This window comes from Ovis canadensis, chromosome 14 (genome assembly GCF_042477335.2).
Source record: "Ovis canadensis isolate MfBH-ARS-UI-01 breed Bighorn chromosome 14, ARS-UI_OviCan_v2, whole genome shotgun sequence".
NCBI classification, from domain to species: domain Eukaryota; kingdom Metazoa; phylum Chordata; class Mammalia; order Artiodactyla; family Bovidae; genus Ovis; species Ovis canadensis.
Window position 1 is genome coordinate 19650820 of NC_091258.1, and position 20909 is coordinate 19671728.

General features: G+C 47.6%; 1 protein-coding gene and 1 long non-coding RNA gene across 2 annotated transcripts; both read right to left on the reverse strand.

Moving 5' to 3' along the window:
* Positions 1-1697: 1697 nt before the first annotated feature.
* LOC138418372 (uncharacterized) lies at positions 1698-20535 on the reverse strand. The gene is made up of 3 exons (XR_011248524.1): positions 20011-20535; positions 4337-4397; positions 1698-2108 (listed from the first exon to the last, which is right to left on the reverse strand). It is a non-coding gene; the product is annotated as an uncharacterized lncRNA (long non-coding RNA).
* MAF (MAF bZIP transcription factor) lies at positions 14092-18396 on the reverse strand. The gene has a single exon (XM_069549641.1). It carries the CDS (start codon positions 17519-17521, stop codon positions 16382-16384), a length of 1140 nt encoding a protein of 379 aa, XP_069405742.1. The 5' UTR covers positions 17522-18396; the 3' UTR covers positions 14092-16381.
* Positions 20536-20909: the final 374 nt, after the last annotated feature.

Genomic DNA, 20909 nt, shown 5'->3' on the forward strand with positions numbered 1-20909 from the left:
TAGGGGTTCAACCCTGGTGTCAGAATCCCTTTAAAAAATTGCTAACACTCTCCCCACCCCCGACCCCAATGACTGAGGACTCTGCTTGGCTGCTGGCAGGAGCCAGAGAAGAAAAGAAACTTTGTCTGTAGCACCCAATTTAAAGGAGGCAGTGACCTCAGGGTCAATTTCAGATCAATTTGATTCTCACCTCCACTGCCTACCTGCTAGCAAATGATGTTACTGTGCTTTTCCCTAGACTGAAAGGACTAAAAGGAAATCGTCACTTGCTGCAAGTGGATGACCCCTTATTAGAGGATGGATGCTTGCTGAAAGCAACGTGGAAAACAACTCCCTTCCTCTTTTTCGCCTCACCAGTGATTAAGGTGTAAGATGCACCCCTGTCTTGATAATTAGGCGTTAACATCTTCCAGCAGCTTATACTGGAGGTCAGGGCTGTGTTGTCTCAGTGACAATGACTGTAACTCCCACAGCTGGTCTGACTTGCCCACTCAACACCTGGCACTCCCTCCCCCTCCCTTCCCCAGTATTAATTCCCCCATCTGAAATTATACAAATGCTAACGGCTTTATTACGTTTCCCGTAGATGCTGGAAAGAGAGGCACTCTGAATTCTGCCACTGGCTTACCCTTGTCCCAGCATTTTCCAAATACTGCAAAAAAGAAAAGAAAAGGGAAAATAAAAAATAAAAGCAAAACCAACCCTTCTGCATAGCTCATTTATTGCTGATAATTTCATTAGGTGCCAGGAAAAGCAAAAAATGCAGACACTAAACAACAACTTTACAGTGATTTTTGGATCGAGGAAATGAAAGACTCAGCAAGCTGGAGGCGAAGAGAGTTTCAACATTGGCATCTGTGAACGGGAGCAATAAATCTGAGATTCTGGCAGGTGACTGAATGTGTGCTTTTAGAAGGAAAGCTCTTGACAGAAGCATCGTTTTGTTTTAAATAACGAGTGCTACACTTCTGTGCAAAAACCCTTCTCCCCCCTACACCACGCCTGCCCCCACCAAATACATAATGTCTCTTTAAGATAGCCCCGTCAATAGCATCCTAAGGACCACTGAAAATAATGGGACTTCATTAAGCTGGTTGCCCTGTACTTGCTGTGCTATAACTGATTTATTAAACCTGCTCACTAGTGGGGCCAGTGTCCACAGAAGGACGTTAGGCAGCCTTGTGGGGGAAGGAGGATGGGGGGTGGCTATCTAAACAACAACAACACACAATTTGATAAGGTAAGCCCCGGTAGGAAACAGTTTAAACAGTTATTTTCCCTTCCTTTCTCAGTGCCAGCACACGCAGTGATGTCATTTGCTGAAGACACACTCCGGGAATCTCTGAGGGGTTGGTCCACTCTCCACATCTGCATGCCAGACTGCACCCTACTCTTTGCTGTCCTCCGTGGCGGGGCACTTACTCTGAAAGCGGACTCCTGAGAGGCCCTGAGGGGCCTGCAGTGAAGCCAGAGTCCAGACCAGCCACTGTTCTCACGCGGGCTTTTCAAACACAGGTGCTGAGAAGTGAAAACTTATGTTCTGTGTTTTTCATACAGCCTTTGCCTGAGAACACCTGATTCACCATTTCTGTTAAAAGATGTTGATGGACTCTGCGAGGGAAATAACGGTTACAGCATCTGTAATTCTATGTCTGAATTAAACAGCTGTGTTCAGGAACCCACATGGACACTGGGCATCAGGCATCCATGCTTGCATGTTATTTCTGGGTGATCACGGGCAGCGATGTGAGAGGACACGTTATACAAAATAGAAACGAGATTCCGGAGTCCTTTTACTGTGTTTTTGTTTCTATCCCAGCTCGTAACAGAGTAAAGCCTCCCTTGCGTTGGTTTGAATTCACATTGGTACAGTCAGGATAAAACATTTTCCACCCAGCTAACTGTAAGATTAGGAAGAAAGAAAAACTGATGGGTACTTAGAACCTGGGGCAGAGCTGTTTATGCGAATTCCATCAGGAATCTCCCACGGGTGACGGGAAAGCTACAAACAGGCCTCTCCCCTGTGTGTGTCCCACCTGCCCTGCCCCAGGGCGCCTCTGTTAAGGCTCGGATGCATCCGGGTGGGTCTGAGAGAATGTCAGGAACATCTGTAAGGGCAGAGCAGACACATCAGCTGGCTCAGGTCCACCACCACCTCCTGAAATTAGTGTTTCAGCACAGAAGACGAAAGAGCATGTTAAGGGCCTGCCTGCTTTCAATTGTGGTACAAGCTATGAGTAGCTGTTAATCTCCTTTTGACAATTCACCCTAAGAGACAGCCTCCGAGGTGAATTCCAAAGCCACCCTTGGCCTTAGGGTCACGCAACACCATCACCTGTTTCCATGGCAATGATGCTAACGTGACACCTGACCCAGGGGTGCTGCCATGGAAAAACTGACATCAGAAAGCACCGTGGGAGCACTGTTGTCTTGGCGCGTTAGAAGCCCTTCCTTAGAAGGCACGACCTTGACAAATCACGCACTTAGGCAGACGTGCGTGTGTTAAGCTGAAGCGTGCACTGGTGGGAGATGTTAAGACCAAGAGACGCTACGGGAACGGAGCGTTTCATCTGTTGGTGGCGGCCCTTAGGGTCACCATTCTGTAATAATGCCAAGAAGCATCATATAATCTAGACTATGCTTATGAGAATAAACAAAAGGTGATTAGATGCCTCCCCAAATGGCTCCTCATCTAATTCTCAGACTCTCGTCTAGAAAATGGCCAGAAATAAACCATGAAGTTGGACGTAAAAGAAATCAGCAGGAGAGCAGAAAACTACTGGTTGCCCATTTCTGGCTTCCGGGACTGAAATCTCTAACCAAAATGACTTTCTAAAAATAAACTAACTCTCCCAAGAGTATCAAATATTAAACTTTTCATATATCCACTTATAATATCTAATATCACAGAGTAACTTTGAGGAATTGTTCTCCTACCCAACGTCCCCATCTGGCCAAATGCCTTTTTCTTCCTGATTCTCACCTGTCAATCATGTTCACAGCTGAAATTTGACTTCTCTCCCACCAGTAACCTTATATGAAATATAACTGGGCGGGGGTAGGGGTGGTCAAGACCCGTGTGAACCTTGCCTTAAAAGTTCATTAACTCTTTGCTCAAAATGGATGGTTTCAGTGTAACAAAACCTGCCTGGTGGGTCTAGATCATCCTATTTAATAGCTGGCTTTCAAACTTCAATTATAAAGACAAGGAGAGAAGAAAGGGATAAAGTTTTGATACAGCATGCACACGAGAACACACAAATTAATCCCAACAGTATACACTGAATTAAAAATCTACATATGAGAACTATTAAAGAAAACGTTAATTCTGTTTAAGGCTAGGAAAGAAATCATGTTAAATAGTCACAGTCCAGTTACTCAGACTTTCCCAATAACAGTATGTACAAGTAAGTAATCAGATACCATGTTTGAAGAGTGGGGGGAAAATGTGGGTCTGTTTTCTGCTATCCTCAATTCACTGGATTCTTAAAGTGTCTCCTTGGCAATGAGTAGCAATTTGACAGTGTGACTTAAACCAAAAGCTATATTTCATGCAAATTTCTCAGCAAGCAAATTTCATTTAAAAAAATCAAACTTCATTCCATTAGCCAATAAGAGGTAACAGGAATACATAAAACGATAATGCTAGATAATTATTGGTGTAAGAGTGTTGGTCTGGTTCTCCAAACGAGGAGGATTCATAATTAAATTCACCCTGGGAACCTTGTAATTGCAAACCCATTTAAATAGTTTAATTTCCGTTTTTTTTTTTTTGTCGATGAAAATCAGATTTCTGACCCCATATCCTCCTTCAGCCGAGTGGGGAGTGGCTCCAAACTCACATTTGAACGCAGAGGAGGGACACAATGTGTTTTGAAATTACATTAACTTTTCCAAATGTGAGCATGGAGTGGGTTTTAGGAGACTGTAAATTTGGAATGGTTATGTAAAGCCGGCCGACGGCCGGATTCTAATGGCACAGATTCACCCAGATTGTCTGACGTTTGGGCAGAGACACCGGGCAGCTCTTTGGAGGTCAGGAGACTCATGCTGGTTCAGGCTGAAGGTCTGAGGTCCGCTCAGACTGGCTGAGAGCTCTGTGCCCCGTGCCTCGGTGATGATGACAGTACAGAAAGGCATGCATGCTGGTCTCGCAGCCGCCAGCCTCCTCCTCAGCATCGGGCATCACCACCAATGTACGCGTGAGACCCAGACACTACGGCTGCGGAAGCAGGAGGCTTCCACACCTGGAGAATGATCCGCATTCCTCGCTCGCTCGCTCGCTCATGGGAAATGCATTGAAACAAGCACATGCAAATCAGAAATCAAGGTGTACCTCTTTGACTTCGGGCAACAGGATTTCTCACATCACTGATGTAGAGGATTCCCTTGGGTACCTGATTCAGTAAATATATTAAAATAAACAAAGGGTCATTAATAACCACGAAGAGGGCTTCATAAGGACAGCATGTTCAAGGCCGCCTAACTAGCTACGAGAAGGGCAGAATGAGAGCCAAAGAAGAGGAATTCAGGTCCACTTGCTTTGGCAGCCTGGTCTCAGCCCTGCCAGAGGAAGGGTTCGCATGGAAGAGAACGGCGTGGTGTGCTGCGCCAGCCTCCCCCTCCACCCTGCCTCTGATCCTGCGAAGGTGGAGACAGTGATGCCCACTGGCCTGGCAGCCGGCATCAGCCCTGAAGCTGCCCTCAGCTCAGAGAACCAGGTGATCCTGGGTTCACAATGGATGAGGACTGAAAGGTCTCTGTAGGGTGTACCCCAGGTGTTCAGACTGAGCATCTCTTGGGGAACCAAACTGGCCCACTTCTCCCTGGCTTCGTTGCCTAGACCGGATTCTCTTCCATCTTCCCCCCTCCTCTTCCACAGACAGGGTTTATTCTGCTAGTACTGTTGACCTTAACTGTAGTCATTCTCTTAACAAATACAACCATTTAGAGACCACTCTTTTATTTATTAACTTCCACTCTGTTTGAATTAGTAGCAGGGAATGCTTAGAACGGTAGTATGAAAATGAGGTTGCTTTAAAAAAAAAAAGTCTTTTTTGCTTCACAGTGAATAACAAAGCCCAGTAATTCAAAGTAGTTCAGCTTTCTGTGGTTCAAAAGCCCCTTATTGCTATTAGCTGTACTGATGTAAGTGGCAAAATAATTATCATTTACTGTACGGAGCCCAACATTTTCCAGACAGCAGTTTAATAACAAAGCAGACCCGTCATTTCTCTGTATAGTTAGCCATACTCTACAAGTGCAGACTGTCAAAATATATTTAAAATCTAATTTAAAAAATTCAACGTGGTCACCACAAATCTGTGTACAATAACTGTGACAAACCAGTAAGTCAATCTAATTTTTTTTTCCAGTGTGGAGATTCAGTTATTCTTTAATCTGCCCCACTTTTATTTGAATTACTTTACAATTGGTGTGAAAAAAAAACACGACACATACAGCTGCTAAAATATCTAGGCTGCTGCAACTGACATAGACTCTTTTACTTAAGTTTTCATTTAGTGTAACTCTCTAATTTTTCCAATGTCCTTTATCTAAACAGTCTGACTATGTGTTAAAACACAGATAAATAAATTTGGACTCATATCTGTCAGAGCAGTCCCAAATACATTTATGGGCTTTCATCCACATTTCATGTTAGAAATGATTTTTTAAACGTTATGGCACAAGCTACTTTTTTTCATGTCAGGGTATATACTAATCTTTTGCCAAATATATTATTTCTATGCAAAAAAGAAAAAAAAAGAAAAGGAAAGAAAAGATACAAGAAACATACTGAAGTTATAAAACCTGGAAGTGTTATCCATGATATCAATTGTTCTCCATTTCAAGTTCAAGTGGCTAATCTCAAAAAAAAAACAGAAGACAAAACAAAACTTCCCATATAAGTTTACTTTTAAAAAAAAACAACCTTTAGGAACATCAGATTCCGTTCAAAACACAAGTGAGTAGAGTATAAAAGCTTCTGAGATTGTGGAGGGAATATTTTTAATTCCTTTGGGGCACTCCAAACATATGTTAAGCTTCTGCAAGGAATATTTTACATGACATCATAGACTCGTGAAGCATTCTTCAATTTTAGAACAATATTACAAAGCAATAATTGAACGGAGACTTTGCAAAAATGCCCCTTTGCCTTCCTGACCAGCTCATTGATAGCCTCTGTTATTTTTGGAGAAAAAGAATCAGGCCTCATTAAATGTGATATTTGGCATCTTGCCTGAAATCTCATAAAGTAGACGTCCTTTTTAGATCACTGGTGTCATTTTCCTCAAGATGACCTCTATTCTCTGACCACCTGGGGAACCTATCCTGTTATCAAGGCCTTTTCTTTCCAAAGCAGGGGAGAGAGATTCAGTTCACACACATAAATAGGGTCCAAAAGCCAATGCCATGTTCTGTCCTCATCACCTTCACCCAGCCTAGTCACTAGGGAAGAACGGCAAGGGGACCTCGCCTGGGACCTCTCCTCTCTGGGAGCAGAGAGGAGACTCTCGAGCTGGACTGCGCCGGGTGCAGTCCAGGCCGGCCATCTGCCAGCACAGAGCCTCTACGAGCGGGATCTATTTACCTAACAATTAAATGGTACTTTTTAAATAGCATAGGAATGTGCAGTGATACTCCAAGGAAGATTTGAAAAGGCGTCATGAGCGGTACAGTGCAGGGGGAATTAACACGGACAGGGCGCCCTGAGAACACACAGGTGGTCAGCACGCACCTCCTCGCTGCCCTGAATCATGCCAAGTCCAGCCACGGTTTTACGGGAAGATCATCTTCGGCCATTCAGGCTAGGTTTGGCTCCCGCCTACCAACACGTGGAGTAGGCCGAGGAACTCTTGTCGTGTGCTCATATAATATGTCCTGATGTGGAAGCTGCAGGTTCGTCTTTGAATAGCTTCCCCCTCTACAATGTATTAAAGAGCTTCACAAGGAGGTAGACAGATAGATAAACGGCAGATGAAAGAATATGCTGGGTTCACTGCCTGAAAACAGACTCAACCATCATCTTTTAACCAATTTCATCTGAGAATCAGTACTGCAGGCTTCCCCCATCCTAGCGCAAAGGACTTTAGTGGAATCTGGCAATGTAAAAGCGGCTCAGGTGCGGAGACCCTTGCATTCCTTTCATCATATTTATCTGCACATTTATGAATCCTTCCCTAAGAGGAGAAGAAGGGGAAAAGGGGAAGTTTATTTAAGAAGGTGCAGAGATGCTTAATTACGTTACATTGAAGGATCTTAAAAACTGAAGTTCCCTACAAGGGAAAAAAAAAAAAATCCTGCATGGAAGGGCTCTTTTCTGAAATAAGTGATTTTAAACTTTGTCCTTTGCAGACAGTTCCTGAGTGTCTGAGACCCAGCAGCCACTGTGTTAAACCCGGGAATGCAAGCGAGCCCCTGTAGCTGGAGCTATGGGTGAGATCCTAAAGAAGTTTGCTTGAGTGGCTTTCCCCTCCAATAAGCATCAAACTGTATCAAGGCAAATCCCAACTGTACTATGGAGATTTCTAGAATGACTTATAGCAGGTTATCTGGATTTCCTTCCTTTTCTCTTTTGCCTCTTCACCCTATCTGTAACCAGAGAAGGGGAAAAAGAAAATAAAGCTAGATCTGGAAAATGGGCCAGAAAATTAATAGAGTAAAAATTAAATGACCTAGACCTGAAGATCTTACTTCCGGAAGGTTCCTGGGGCGGCTGGAGTGTGGTGTGAGGATCCCAAGTGAAGGAGGAGCATTTTAGGACTGAATTCCGCTTCCTCCCTCCATGCGCCCACCCCTGAGCTCAGCAGAGCAGCACGTCCCCAAGGCCTCCACTGCTGCTCGGGTGTCCTCCTGGAACACTTGAACCAAATCCCAGTACACATCCACGAAGTGGGCTGGGCCCCGGTCGCACTGGGAGTGACCGCCAGTGGTGCCCCAGGAGCAGGTGCCGGCTTGGGCATTTCACAGGGGAGTCGCTTTGCGGGCAGAGTCTTCAGCCTTCGCTCCCCACCCAGGGGTGCCACCAGGGCCTGGGGCACACAGGGACTGCCCGTGACCTCAGGCGGCAGCTGGACCCCACCCCCGTGAGCCCTGTCCTTCTGCACCTGCCGCGATGGCCAGGGGACCCTGAGGGTGGAGAGCACTCCTGGCTGAGCAGGGTTGCCCAGAGCGAAGGGGCCCCAGAAGCTGCAGCCGTGCTTAGACACCCCAGAGCCACCTCCCAGCTCTTCTCACCCCAGCCTCGGTCTGCACGGGGACTGGCACAGAAGTGGGTTGATGGGCCCGAGCCTCCGCTTAGGTGACTGCTTTCCGGCCCAGTGCAGTGACTTCTGAGTCTCTCTGATGCCCTGGTGACTAGGCATGAAATACAGACAGGACCCTGGGATGGGCCAGGGGCCAGGCGCTCAGGGGCCGAGGCCCTGGAGCTAAGGACATGGCCGTTGTCTTCAGGGATCCTGGGGACTCAGGGTCTGCCACCGGCCTGTCAGTCATCCTGCAAATAAATCCGGTCTGGTGGGTAACAGGGGCCCCGAGAATGACCTAGAGTTGACCCTTGGCGATTAGGGGTCAGAAGCCAAGGTTGGTCTCTGTTAGTGACACCACCACCCCCCACCCCAGCCCAGCCCCTGTACACCAGCTAGCTGCCCTCTGCTCCGCTTTGCTTCCTGAAAAAATCCCCCAAAGGAGACCAGAAACCCACTTCTCCAGGCTTCCGGAAGCAGACGAAGGCATGGAGAACGAGGAAAAATTTGAGGGGGGCCAAAGGGAACACGGCTCTGCTGGCCGGGGTTTTCGGCTCAGGGCCCCCTTCACGGCCTCCTTTTCAGCATTCTCTTGGGACAGGGACGGGGTGGGTGGTATTTCTCCTCTCCCCCTTCTACAAAGGTTTCACGGCCTCGCCTATTTCCTACCCGAAAGAACCAACCGCAAGGAAAAACCATTCTTTGGAATCTCAGCTTGGAAACACTCAAGGCTGGTGATCAGAATATTTAGAATAGATTCAGAATCCAAATCCCCCGTGTGTAACTCACACCCAGGCAGGCCTGGGCTGGGTGGGGGCCAAGGGGGTGTGGGGGTGAGCACAGAAGTATTTCCTCTCCTCTCCCCCCTCCCAAACCTCCACAGACCACCACTCCCTCATCCTCCCTTCTTGAATTAATGCCCCTCTCTAATCGTAACTAAAGGTCCAAGAATCTGTGGAGAAGGGAGGAATGTGATTTTGCAATCCAAAGTCCTAATTATGGGGGGGGGGGCGGGAATAGTTATTTGACAAAAAGAAAGGAAAGGAAAAGGAACTGTGTATTGAATGGGGAAGAGGTGCTTGGTAGATGGTTATGATTTGGGCTGAGAACTGTGCATTCCAATCAGAGCCTCTCTGTGGAAAATGCATTTTGTGAATTTCTTAAAACTGTCCAACTCTGATCCACTTTCATAGAAAGATCCAATTTCTGTGTGCCGCTGATGTGTTCTTCCTATCTTAGCCTTGTTGTATTGGGCAAACTTAGGGAAAACACACAAAGGGCTTTCAAAATTAAACAATGAAACTGTCACGATGCCATCAGACCTACTGCGGTGACCACAGAAATATGGGAACAGCACATCCGACTGGTCCCAAATGCCCCCACAGCAAAGTCACAGGCTGATATATTCATAAATGCCCGAAAGTTACGACATTCGCAATTTCCTCTGAGCTCTTAATTGGGGTTCTAGCTCTAAAATTGTTTCCAAAACAGAAACACATGTGAACATACAGGGAGGCAACGGACAGCTGGACCTGGCCCGTACCTGCATGCAAATGTGCACACGGGGTGACATGCCTTCGAAGGCAGCGTCACAGCTCTCTCTGGCTTCCCTCATTTCTCACCTCCCACAGACACTACGGGGACGGGCGGGGAGCTGCGGGTTTTGCTACGCCTTCGTGCTGAGCAATTTGATTTGCTTTGTTTTTTGTTGTGTCCCTCTCGAAAGGGTAAAGATGCTCCCACACTGTGGCTGGACTGTACTCCTTTATGCCCTGACAGTCATGGGGCAGCCTTGTAGGCTGAAACGCTCTCGCCCTGTCCCTTACCCCCGCTGGAGAGAAAAAAAAAAAAAAATGCCCAGACAGAGCTGGGTTTGTTCACGAGCCCCGGGTGGAGCCAGGCTTGGAGAGGATTCCCCTTTTCTGGGGCTGTGTGATGTCTAGATTTTGAAGATTTATATCAAAAGTGAGAAAAGCAGTGTTATCGAGAGGTGGGTGAAGGCTCCAGCTCTGTTTTTAAACACGTACGAAAACAGATGAACCCATACATCTGCGTTCGGAGGTCTGAAGGGCTGGATCACCTCCCTGATAGCACCTGTCTGCCTAGTGCTGGACTCGGGGCATCTTTGAAATTTGGGATGGGCCCGTGGTGAGAAAACAAGCTTTAGGTGTCTCTCATTTTCCTGTTGACAGCAAGGAAGACACCGACTCCAAGCTATTCATGCAGCCTCCTGAGGAATCATCAGAAGTGGTAAAAAGTACAGCCTCTCATGGTAGATGTCTCTTTCCTAAAAACGAAGGCATTTATTTCTTCAAAGAAAAGGGACACAATTTAAGAGTAAATCAAATGAAAGTAAATCGCAGATGAGCAGTCTAAAGCAGGTGAATCAGACTTCCCAGCCTCTCTGATCACACGTTTATATAAGAAGTAAGGTCTCCGAGCCCGGCTGTGTGTTTTACTGGCATGGAAATTAGCCAGCTAAAGCTTGTCACTCATGGACCTCAGTCTTCCAATCTATCTTGGTTAGTCTTTAACTACCAACAGGCAAAAATGTGGCAAGCAAACTTTTAAATATATTGATCGGCCCAGAATGGCGGGTGGAGTGCGATTCATCAAGCCAAGGGTGAACACGGAACTAAGGTGGCCTAAACCAAAAAATAAAGACAAGGGCAAAAACCTTCCAACTTCGGGACTTGTGAACCTTAGAATGTGTCCGAAGCCACTTGGGTCATTTCAGACAAGGACATGCGGGGAATGCAGCGCCTGGGACAGCTGCACCCCGTGTTTGCAAGGCTGGTTACCATTTGCCCCTGCCCACTGCGTTTAGTCTGAAAGCTGGTGGTTTGGCAAGGGGAGGTCCTGTTTAAGAGCGGAAGTACCTCTAATTGACGGCTGTAAATAAAAACTACTGGGGTGAAGGTATAAGGGAGAAAAGATCAGAACTTTAGAATTGCACATTCAGTAATAAATACGGCATTTCCCATTGGAATGGCCTCTGTTGAAAGCCCAGGTGGTTATGGCATGAAGGCAAATAAATATGATTATCTAGACATCATTTCCTCACTGAGAACAGGAAGTAGAACCTCTGCCTATCTGATGTCAGTCTATTAATGTGTCAGATACATTGTAAAAAATTATTACATGGTTCTGGGGAAAAAAGGAAACATGGGAAGTGATTTTGTGGCTGCCTGAGAGCGAGAAGGGGGAGGGAAGAAAAGCCCACGGAAGGGGTGTACTTAACTAACTAGTTTCACTTATGGCTCTGCCTGATGAATGACCACGTTTGACATCACTGATAATTACAATACTATCCAGGGCCCGAGAGGAAACCAGGGTGCTCGACTCTGCTAAAGCTTCTGCCCATGGCATCTGCTTGGGGAGGGGAATAAAATTTTTTTTTCTTCTTCTTAGTAAAATTATCTGCCAGAGAAACAATGAAGCGCGGAAAAGTACTGCTTCGTGTGCGCATGTGTACCACAGGCTTTTAAAATGCTGGCTGTTACCTTCTGGGACACTTCTCTTTATACCATTGTATATATCTTGTAAATTTCGGTGGATTTTTTTTTTTAAACAATATTACAGGTTGAAAACAAGCGAGTCTATTTGGGTTGGCGCATCAAGTCAGAAGCACCATCATGTTTCCTGCGGGTCTGTACCTAAGACCCTCAGACAGGAGGCCCAGTTAATTAGTGTGGAGGTTATACATGTAATACCTTTCATCTTCAACACAATCATTTATTCTCTTTTTAAAAAAGGAAATTAAACAGAAGTCAAGGGTTGGCTGTTTTTTATGACTGCAGACAGTAATAATAATAAGAGAAAATAGAAGTCTCACGTAAATTTCATTTTGTGAATACACGTAGCACATGGTCTTGGGGCTTCCAAAATGTGGTACGTCCCACAGATGTGAGTGGGCTCAGTTCTGCATTTGGAATGAAAGGAATTTTAACACTATTTAGACAAAGCCTCAAATGCAGTGTGAAGGGAAAGCTAGATTTCCTTACATGATTTAAACAACAACAAGAATTAGAGACCTATTTGTAATAAGGGCTCTCCGGCAGGATTTAGGATTTTTTGGTTAAAAAAAAAAAAAAAGCATGTATTTGTGTTCACCACACATTGCATTTCAAAGCTTTTTAGTAATTTTTTCCCCCTGAATATGGTTACTTCTTCTAACACCTTTTATTAGGAGTTAAACTTCTCTTAAAGGCAGCCACCAAAATCGCATTTTTTTTTTTTTTTTTTTGCCAACACCACTCTGTGTTTTTCATATTTGGGCCCCAAACCTGCCTATTATATTGAACTGCCTTGTAGGGTCCTATCAAAACACCTAATTGTTGGACCACTGTATTTTTCTCTGAAGTGGCATGTCCCATGAGATAATTAGAGTAACTCCATCCTGGTCACTCTTATCTGGAACTTGTGTTTGCCTAAAATCTTGCATCAGATGCTGGGCTCTCTAAGTGATGCATCCATTTCTGCTTCTACAGTGGGAGACTGCAAATCTCCTCGCTGGGATCAGACCGAAAAAAAAAAAAAATCTCTGAAGCAGAGAACAGCTAAGTTCAAGCACATGGAAGAAGGTTTGCTAAGACTTCTGTTAAAGCAAAATGAAGTGTGGATTCAGGGTCCCTATCCAAGCTAACAGGGAGAGAAAGGTCAAAATGCCCTGTTAGCCTCTGGCTTCGTGTTCTGTGAAAGAGGGAAGGAAGGCTGATACACGGCCAGAACTCATCAGCGCCAAGCACAACCTGCTTTCCTCAAAATCAGGCCTTCGTTCAGAGTTGCAATATTATCTTTCTTTTTTTTTAAAAGGACAGAAAAGAAAATAAAACAGAAGTCACTGTGTTGGCCTCTATCTTCCAAACAGTGTTGGCTTTGTCTAACATCCTATTAGTGATCTTGGGGAAGTTGATGAAGAATGCAAGCTGCATGAATTTGTGACACTAGCTGCATGAATTTGTGACATTTTTAAAATAGGTCAATGCTGTTAGTGAAGGTGGCTCCAGGCTTTCCAACCGATCTTTCCAGGGAGCCCCCACTCACAACCTGTGTTGGGATGAAATACCAATAAATCAAACCGCAGCCTTTATTTCAATCAGGCATTATTTTTTCGCTCCTATTCCAGGAGCTAAGGTGCTTTGCAGTCATGACCAGCTCATCTATGTGGAGATGCCCTCAGCTAAATTTGCACGGGGAAATATGATTTAATAGCACAGTTTAAACCCAGATATATACTTGGACTTCTGTAAGTGAGAGGAGGATTTTTCTTTTTCCTATTTAAGACAAATGACCTTCAAAGTTAAAAACACAAACCAACAACTTTGATGTGTTCAAAGTGTTGATGTGAAACCTTGTCAGGCCTTGCTAACAAGAAAATCATGGCGTGTGAGGGAAGAAGAAAAATAATCAGTTTCAGCCAAAAGGCAAGAACTGTTTATCTTGACCACCGAATGCGTATGTGCCAAGCCACCTCTGCCCGTGCCCTCTTTCTGGGCTCATTTCTCTCCAGATGGGCAGGCTGCTGGGGGATCAGACGCTCGGGGCGAGGCTGAGAAGGCCCTGCTCTCCGGTTGGCATTTTTGTTTGTTTCCAGCAGGGCAATGGTGTCTCAACTTATTTAAAAACTGAAAACTTTGACGGGGAGGGGGATTTTCAGAGATCACAACTTACATTTACATTATATATTACTAATTATTAGAAGGACTGTGCTAACAAAACAGCCTATGTTTCACTCTGAATTACTGCCTCATTACTTCATTACTCCTTCCTCTAGAGAAAAGGATGCCTTTCAAACTTCTAATGCAGTGTTGGGCCCAGTTAAACTGCACACTAAGAAACTGAGTACAGAATCAAAAAAAAATGCAGTTTATTATTGTAATTATTCTTTCTCTTGATATAACCAGAATTGAAAATGAAAGAAAAGCACATAGGAACATCACGCGTGGTTAGTTAGTAACTCAAGATATAAAACAATTTTGCACAGCAAAATATGTAAAAGAAAAGTAACTGACAAGATTTTTTTATATTTATTGTGGTAAGATTTACTTTTCATTTGTTTTTAAAGACAGGATGTCAGTCCCTGAAAATAACATTTACTGATTATTGCCTTTAAAACTGTGGATTTTTTTTTAAGTTACAGAAAATCCAGTTCTGCACCACAATACAACTGTAAAAAAATCTGCATCATCTTAAAACTGTGCAGTAATGCCATTTTTATAACTGCATAAATTTTATTAGCGTTCTAAACAGTTTTGCAAATTTTTTTTGTATTATATGCTTGCAGGTTATATCTAGTGCAATTCAGTCCCAAATACTTTAATTTGAAAAAAAAAACATACATTTTGAATGTAAAATACCCCTACAGATATAAACAGGGGTGCTTCCCCTTTTAATACTTTGGTTTTCAATACAGTCAGTGGTATAGCAAAGACTACACATACCCAACTTATATTTAAGTTGCAAGCACATGCTGTATAAGCTACTTTTTTTTTAAACAGTCCCCTTGCAAACTCTACCCCCCTTAACATCACAACAGTAAACAATTTAGTGCATCAATCTTTTAAAAAATCTACAGCTAAACAGACCTAACTCTTTCAAATTTATCTATAACATTCCTTTATCTGTAGCATACATTTTAACTGGGCTAACAGATTATAAAAACTAGAATTAAATTATATACTAGAAACCCATAGCATTCCACATTTGACAATGACCAAAAGCCAAAAAACTAAAAACAAAACAAAAATAATGGGGCAGATTTCTTTCTCTTAAAAATAAATTTTAGACTGCTTTCGGCAACAGCACAATTTTAGTCCACCCAATGGGGTGGTCATTCTCATTTAGGAGGAATACATTAAGAGTTCTTTACTGTTGGCCTTGTTAAATTTTTTTAACCCATTCCGGCATCTTTGACAAGGAGCCCCTTCAGTGCATTTACAATGGGAGGCTGAAGTTCTGAGTAACTCAAAGCAGTTTTGGAGCACATGCAAACTTTCATGGGAAGAAGGCTCTAGGGTTGCACTTTTTTTTTTGTTTGTTCTGAACTCAAAAAAGTCATGAGGCAATAAAACAAAAGTATGAATGCCAACGCCATAAGTCTTCGAACGTCCGTTTCCAAGCCAAAAGGAAAAAAAAAGAAAAAATAATTACACCATACATGTCCAGCATGCAGGCTTTTTTAATTAATATAATGTCTCTTTTCCATAAAGTCTTTGAAACAGTTATAGTTCATTGTTGCTAAGACAAAGTAGCAAGCATAATAATGCATGAGATGAGAATGAGTTGTTTGTTTTTTTAATGGCAGACTAAACTCTCAGATTTGGCATCATAAGGACCAAAACTCACGAGTCACACCCAGAAGGTTGATGCAGGCTTGATTGTGGCAGGTTCATGAGGATTTTTTTCCCCTCTATTTTAGCATAACAATGCTCAAAAAACCCCGATGGAACTCAGCACGCTGCAAGTCTATAACATTTCACATTTTTTTTTTTCCTTTGCAAGCTCAATCTCATATGAAGAACTCAGGAGGAGAAAAAAACTTAGCCTTTTTTTTTTCTTTTATCTCAAAAGAGATGGGTGGCAAGGGGGTGAGGGTGGAGGATGGGGGGGGGATGAGTTAGGGGCAACACAGCAAGCTCCAAAAACTCAAAGTTCTTTAAAAAAAAAAAAAATCCAAACAAAATAAAACACACACACACAGAAAATGAACACCAGCTCATGAACTGAAGAAAAAAAAAAATACGTGAATGATGCAGGCTTCAAAGGTGAGCATGAGGAACTCTGTTGAGATCTTTGAACATTGAGCAAGTGAAAGGGGTGGGGGGGGGATGTTAAAAAAAAAAAAGCCAGCAAGTTATGGAGAATTTCAGATTGGCAATCCATGAGCCAGACCACCAGCCCCTCCCCGACTCAAAAACAGCCGCCACGACCACCATCATCTCGGAGCAGTGTGTGTGTGTGTGTGTGTGTGTGTGTGTGTGTGTGCGCGTGCAGGGGGCACCTGGGGGGGGCAAGTTGGGGAGGGGAGGGGGCGAGGTGTTGGCGAGCAAGGCGCTTGGAGCTGCAAGCCCACACCCCAGTCGGACCCCCACGGAGCGCGTAGCAAGGGGGCGAGCTGGGGCCGCGTGTCAGACTCACATGAAAAACTCGGGAGAGGACGGGTTGTCGCTGCTCGAGCCGTTTTCTCGGAAGCCGCTGCTCACCAGCTTTTCGTACTTCTCCTTGTACGCGTCCCTCTCGCGCACCAGCCTGGAGATCTCCTGCTTGAGGTGGTCGACCTGCTGCAGCAGCTGGTTCTTCTCGGACTCCAGGACGTGCCTCTGCTGCACCCGCTTGAAGCGGCAGGACTGGGCATAGCCGCGGTTTTTCAGGGTCCGCCTTTTCTGCTTCAGCCGAATCACCTCCTCCTTGCTGACCCCGCGCAGCTGCCGGTTCAGCTCGCGCACCGACATGGTCACCAGCTGCTCGTCGGAGAAGCGGTCGTCGAAGTGCAGGCCGCCGGCCGCGGCGTGATGAGGGTGCAGGGCGCCCCCCGCCCCCGCCGCGCCCCCGCCGCCGCCGCCGCCGCCTCCGCCGCCGCCGCCGCCCCCGGCGCTGGCCGGGCCGCCCGAGCCGCCGCCCGAGCCGCCCGCGCCCCCGGCCGAGGCGGACGCGCTGCCCGCGGCGCCCGGCGCGCCGGCCGTCGGGTGGTGGTGGTGGCCGGCGGCGTGGTGGTGGTGGTGGTGGTGGTGGTAATGCGGCGCCGCGCCGCTCTGCGCGGCGGCCGCGGCGATCACGGCGGACACCACGGCGGCGGCGGGGCCCATCTCCTCGCCGCTGCCGCCCAGGGAGGCGCCGGCGCCGGCCCCGGCCGCCGAGCCCAGCTGCTGCGCCCCGCGCGCGTAGCCATCGAAGCCGCCCTGGAGCTGGTGGCTGTTGCTGATGAGCGCCTCGACCGCGTCCTCGGGGCTGAAGCCCAGCGCCTCGGGGTTCAGCTGCTGCGGGTAGCCGGTCATCCAGTAGTAATCTTCCAGGTGCGCCTTCTGCTCGCTGCCTGAGCCCGGGCTGGGCGCCGAGAAGCTGGGCGAAGGCGGCACCGAGCTGCACGGCGTGCTCATGGGGGTGGAGGACAGTGAGCCCCCGGCGATGAGACGGCCGCACTGGCTGATGATGCGGTCGGTCTCCACCGGCTCCTTTTTCACTTCAAACTTCATCAGATCGAAGTCATTAACATATTCCATGGCCAGGGGACTGGTGGGCAGGTCGGAGTTGCTCATTGCCAGTTCCGATGCCATTCTCCTGCCGCCGCCGCCGCCGCCGCCGCCGCCGCCGCCGCTCCGCCAGATGGGCTGCAGGAGAGGGGCCAGCGGGCTGTGCTGGGTGGCCAGCGGGTGAGCCAGCTTGCCGGGCTGGGGCGCTTCTAGCTTGCGCGGCGGTGGCTGGCCCGAAACCTCCGAGCGCGCACACACACACACACACACACCCCCGCCGCCCTACCCGCGCCCCCCGCGCCCGCCCTCCCTCCCCCCCGCCCCGGCTCACGCCAATGTGCTCGCTCGCTCGCCCCGGCCCCTCCTCGCCTGCTCGCCTCCTAGCGCGCCGAGTCGGCGGCTTCAGGCTCGGGAAGGTCCTCCGCGGGCTGCGGTGGCGGTGGCGGCGGCGGCGGCGAAGCCGGAGGAGCCCGGCTGGGTGCGCGGCGTCCCCCGCTCGCCGCTCCGCTGCGCGCTTTGCATAAGGAGGGCTCGGCTCGGCTTGCTGGCCCCGGCTGCAGGCGGGGCGCGCGCGGCTGCCGTTCGGGGCTGCAGGCGCGGCGGGCGGCTGTCCGGGCGGCGCAGGCCTTGGCACCGGGGAGTTAACACTTCATGCTTCTCGCCTCCTCTTCTGCCTGGCTCTTTTTTAACTAAAAAAAAAATTTTTTTTTTCTCTCCTCTCGCTCAACCTCGCGCTCTTCCTCCCTCCGTGCAAAGTGCAAGACAGAGGTGCAGCCGGGCTGGAGGAAAGGGGGGGGGGGGGGAGTTGAGTTCTTTCTTGCTTTTTTTTTTCTTTTAAAGCGAAATAGCGAAGTCCTGGGGAAAAGGCGAGGCGCAGAGCAAAAGAGGGGAGACCGCGCAGACGAGCAGCCGGAGCTATACGGCTCGAAGATGAAAAAAAAAGATTTTAAAGCCTCTGATCCAGCAAGAAGAGTTTAAAGCTATTGCTGAGTTTTATAGCACTCGTGACGTCAGGCCCAAATGGGAAATTGACTGGTACTCCGGACCAATGGGAGGCAGCGGGAGCGCCCGCGATTAGCATAGGAGTCGAGAAACAAGGAAACTTTTCCGAGCTGTCAATCAGGGCCCAATCAGCTGACTGTCAGCTGGGACGGGCAGTCTTAACCCTTCCCAAGCCGCAGCCTCCGCGCGAGGTTGCAAAGACCAGAGCAAAGTTTGGTGCAAGAGGGGACAGAGTTTTCCGGAGGGGCTGCGGGAACCCGGGTGGACAGCGAGGACGGTTTGCTTTACTTCGGAGCTAGAGAGGCCTGCCTTCCGGAGCCCCAGCTCGCCTGCCACTCGCTCGGCCACGGTTGGCCTGCTCCCCCCCAACTCCTTCCTGACCGCCCCCCCCCCCACCCCCGACACACACCCCCGCAAGGATCGTGAATTCGCCGGGCAGCTTTTTCTCCTTGCTCCACCTTAGGGCACCCAGGTTTCCGCCCGGGGGGAACCTTCCTTCCCCGGAGCCTGGCAATGCCCCGAGCGCAAACTTGGCCCCAACTCTTTGTCCCTCTCTCCGGTGCCCGCGCGCACCCGCGCGCGTGGGGGCGCAGGGGTCCCCACTGCGCGCTTGACCTCGCCCGGCCGCGCGCTTGCCAGGGCGGCTCCAAGTCCGCGGAGAGAGAGAGCCCGTTTTATCAGCCTCTTTTAAAGGATTTGAAATGAGTTGCTCAGGGGCCATTCCGCGCGGGGGCTGGCTGCCCGCTGGCTTCTCCCGTCCTTGGCTGGGGGGTGCGAACGCGAATTAACTCCGGGAAAGCTCGGTGTCAGGTCAGCCCGGCTCCTCACCCTCGGGCCTCTGACTCTGGCCCGAGTCTGGCCTTTGAGGCTCACTTCTCTTTCTCACACACACACGCACATACTCATCCACCCCCTTATGAAACCTGACTCCTGTTTATCAGGGTCCTGCGCGCCCTTTGCACTTTTACATTTCGCTTAATTATTTCAGACTTGATCGTGGGGAGGAACGGGGGCGAAAAAAGAACCAATAGCCCAGCCTTCACCAGCTCCCCTCGAAGGGTTAAGTTTTAAACCGCGGTTTCTGGGACGGGTCCGGAAACCCAGAGTGGGGGATGGGGAGGACGGGAGTAGGGGCTGCTTCTCCCCCTTGGGGGTGTTGCAGATGCTAATAACTAACTGTTCAGTTTTCTCGATCGATTCTTCTAAATCTTTGCAAAAAAAAAAAAAAAAGGAAAAAGAAAAGAAAAAGGAAGGAAAAAAAAAAAAAGAAAGAAAGAACCAGCAACTCTGTTTCTAAGATTTTAAAGCGATAGGCCAGATGGAGAAGCCGAGATTTATTTGAGGGAAAGCGAGAAGGCGCGGAGCCGACCCAGCGTTTGGAAGACCAGCCTGCCTGCCTGGATGTTGGACTGTTGATTCCTCCAATTAATGAAATGCACTTGGTGTTAATCATATTTATCTTATTTTATGGGAGGGGGAGACGCTAGGAGGGTGCATTAAAAAAAAAAATCTGAAAAGCCTGCAGAACGGTCGAAGAGGGAAAACTATTGTTGGACCGAGTTGGTTCTTACCTCAACAGCGCCACCTTTCGGCAAAGGTCAGTTGAAATTGATCCGTGTCCAGTTTTGTTGATGAAATGAAAAGAAGCTGGTTTCCCTAGGTGGGAGGAGGAAAGAGGGGCGGAAAATTGGTTTGGCTGCAAGTGGGAGAACCTGACTTTGTCAGGAAAGGGGCTGAAGGCAGTGCTGGCAGGTGCGGGAAACATTTTTTTCCCCCGCCGACCCCTTTGACTGTGGAGAAAGAGGCCAGGGGACCCGGGAGACTTATGCAAGAGGATCCCGTGTAACAAACAGGGCCCCAAACCCTCTTTAAAAAGTGCCAGGATGCATTTTCAACGGGCTTTATGGCAATATCAATAGAATTAAAGTTACTTGTAATTCAGTGATAAATGAGATGTCTCTAGTAAGTAAGATTAAGTGCAGTGCTATAAAGTTGTTTATCTGAAAAGTAATTCTCAGAAAACCTGACTTCTGACACTTAGTCATATATTAAGCCAGCTTCTTGAACATTGCACTTCAGAATGCTCTCACCCACCCGACTGCATACTTTACTATTTATAATGAGACCTTAGGTGTCACTCATTGGCTTCAGACACCAGATTAGACTTGTGTTCATTTCCCTCATGCTGGCAGCCTTGGGTTTCAGCAAACCCGGGAATCCCTAAGGAGAGACTCCCCAAAAGGCTTGCAGGCAAGTCGTTATCCTAAAAGGCCAGCACTGTTGGTATTTTCCAGAAAAGCACTTTTCTTTTCATCATTACTGCAGAGATGATGTTTATAAGAGTAGCTTGGGCTTTATGGGAGTACTTTGTTGGGATGGAATGAGATATGTCCATAACCAGTTTGGGGAAGAAAGAGTGAAGATTATGTCAATACTTATGCAGCCTCACAGAATCTCTTTGCTTTTCTCT

Bases quoted from the DNA above. Each gene is read 5' to 3' on its own strand.
- MAF (XM_069549641.1), bottom strand. From the start codon at position 17,521: ATGGCATCGGAACTGGCAATGAGCAACTCCGACCTGCCCACCAGTCCC.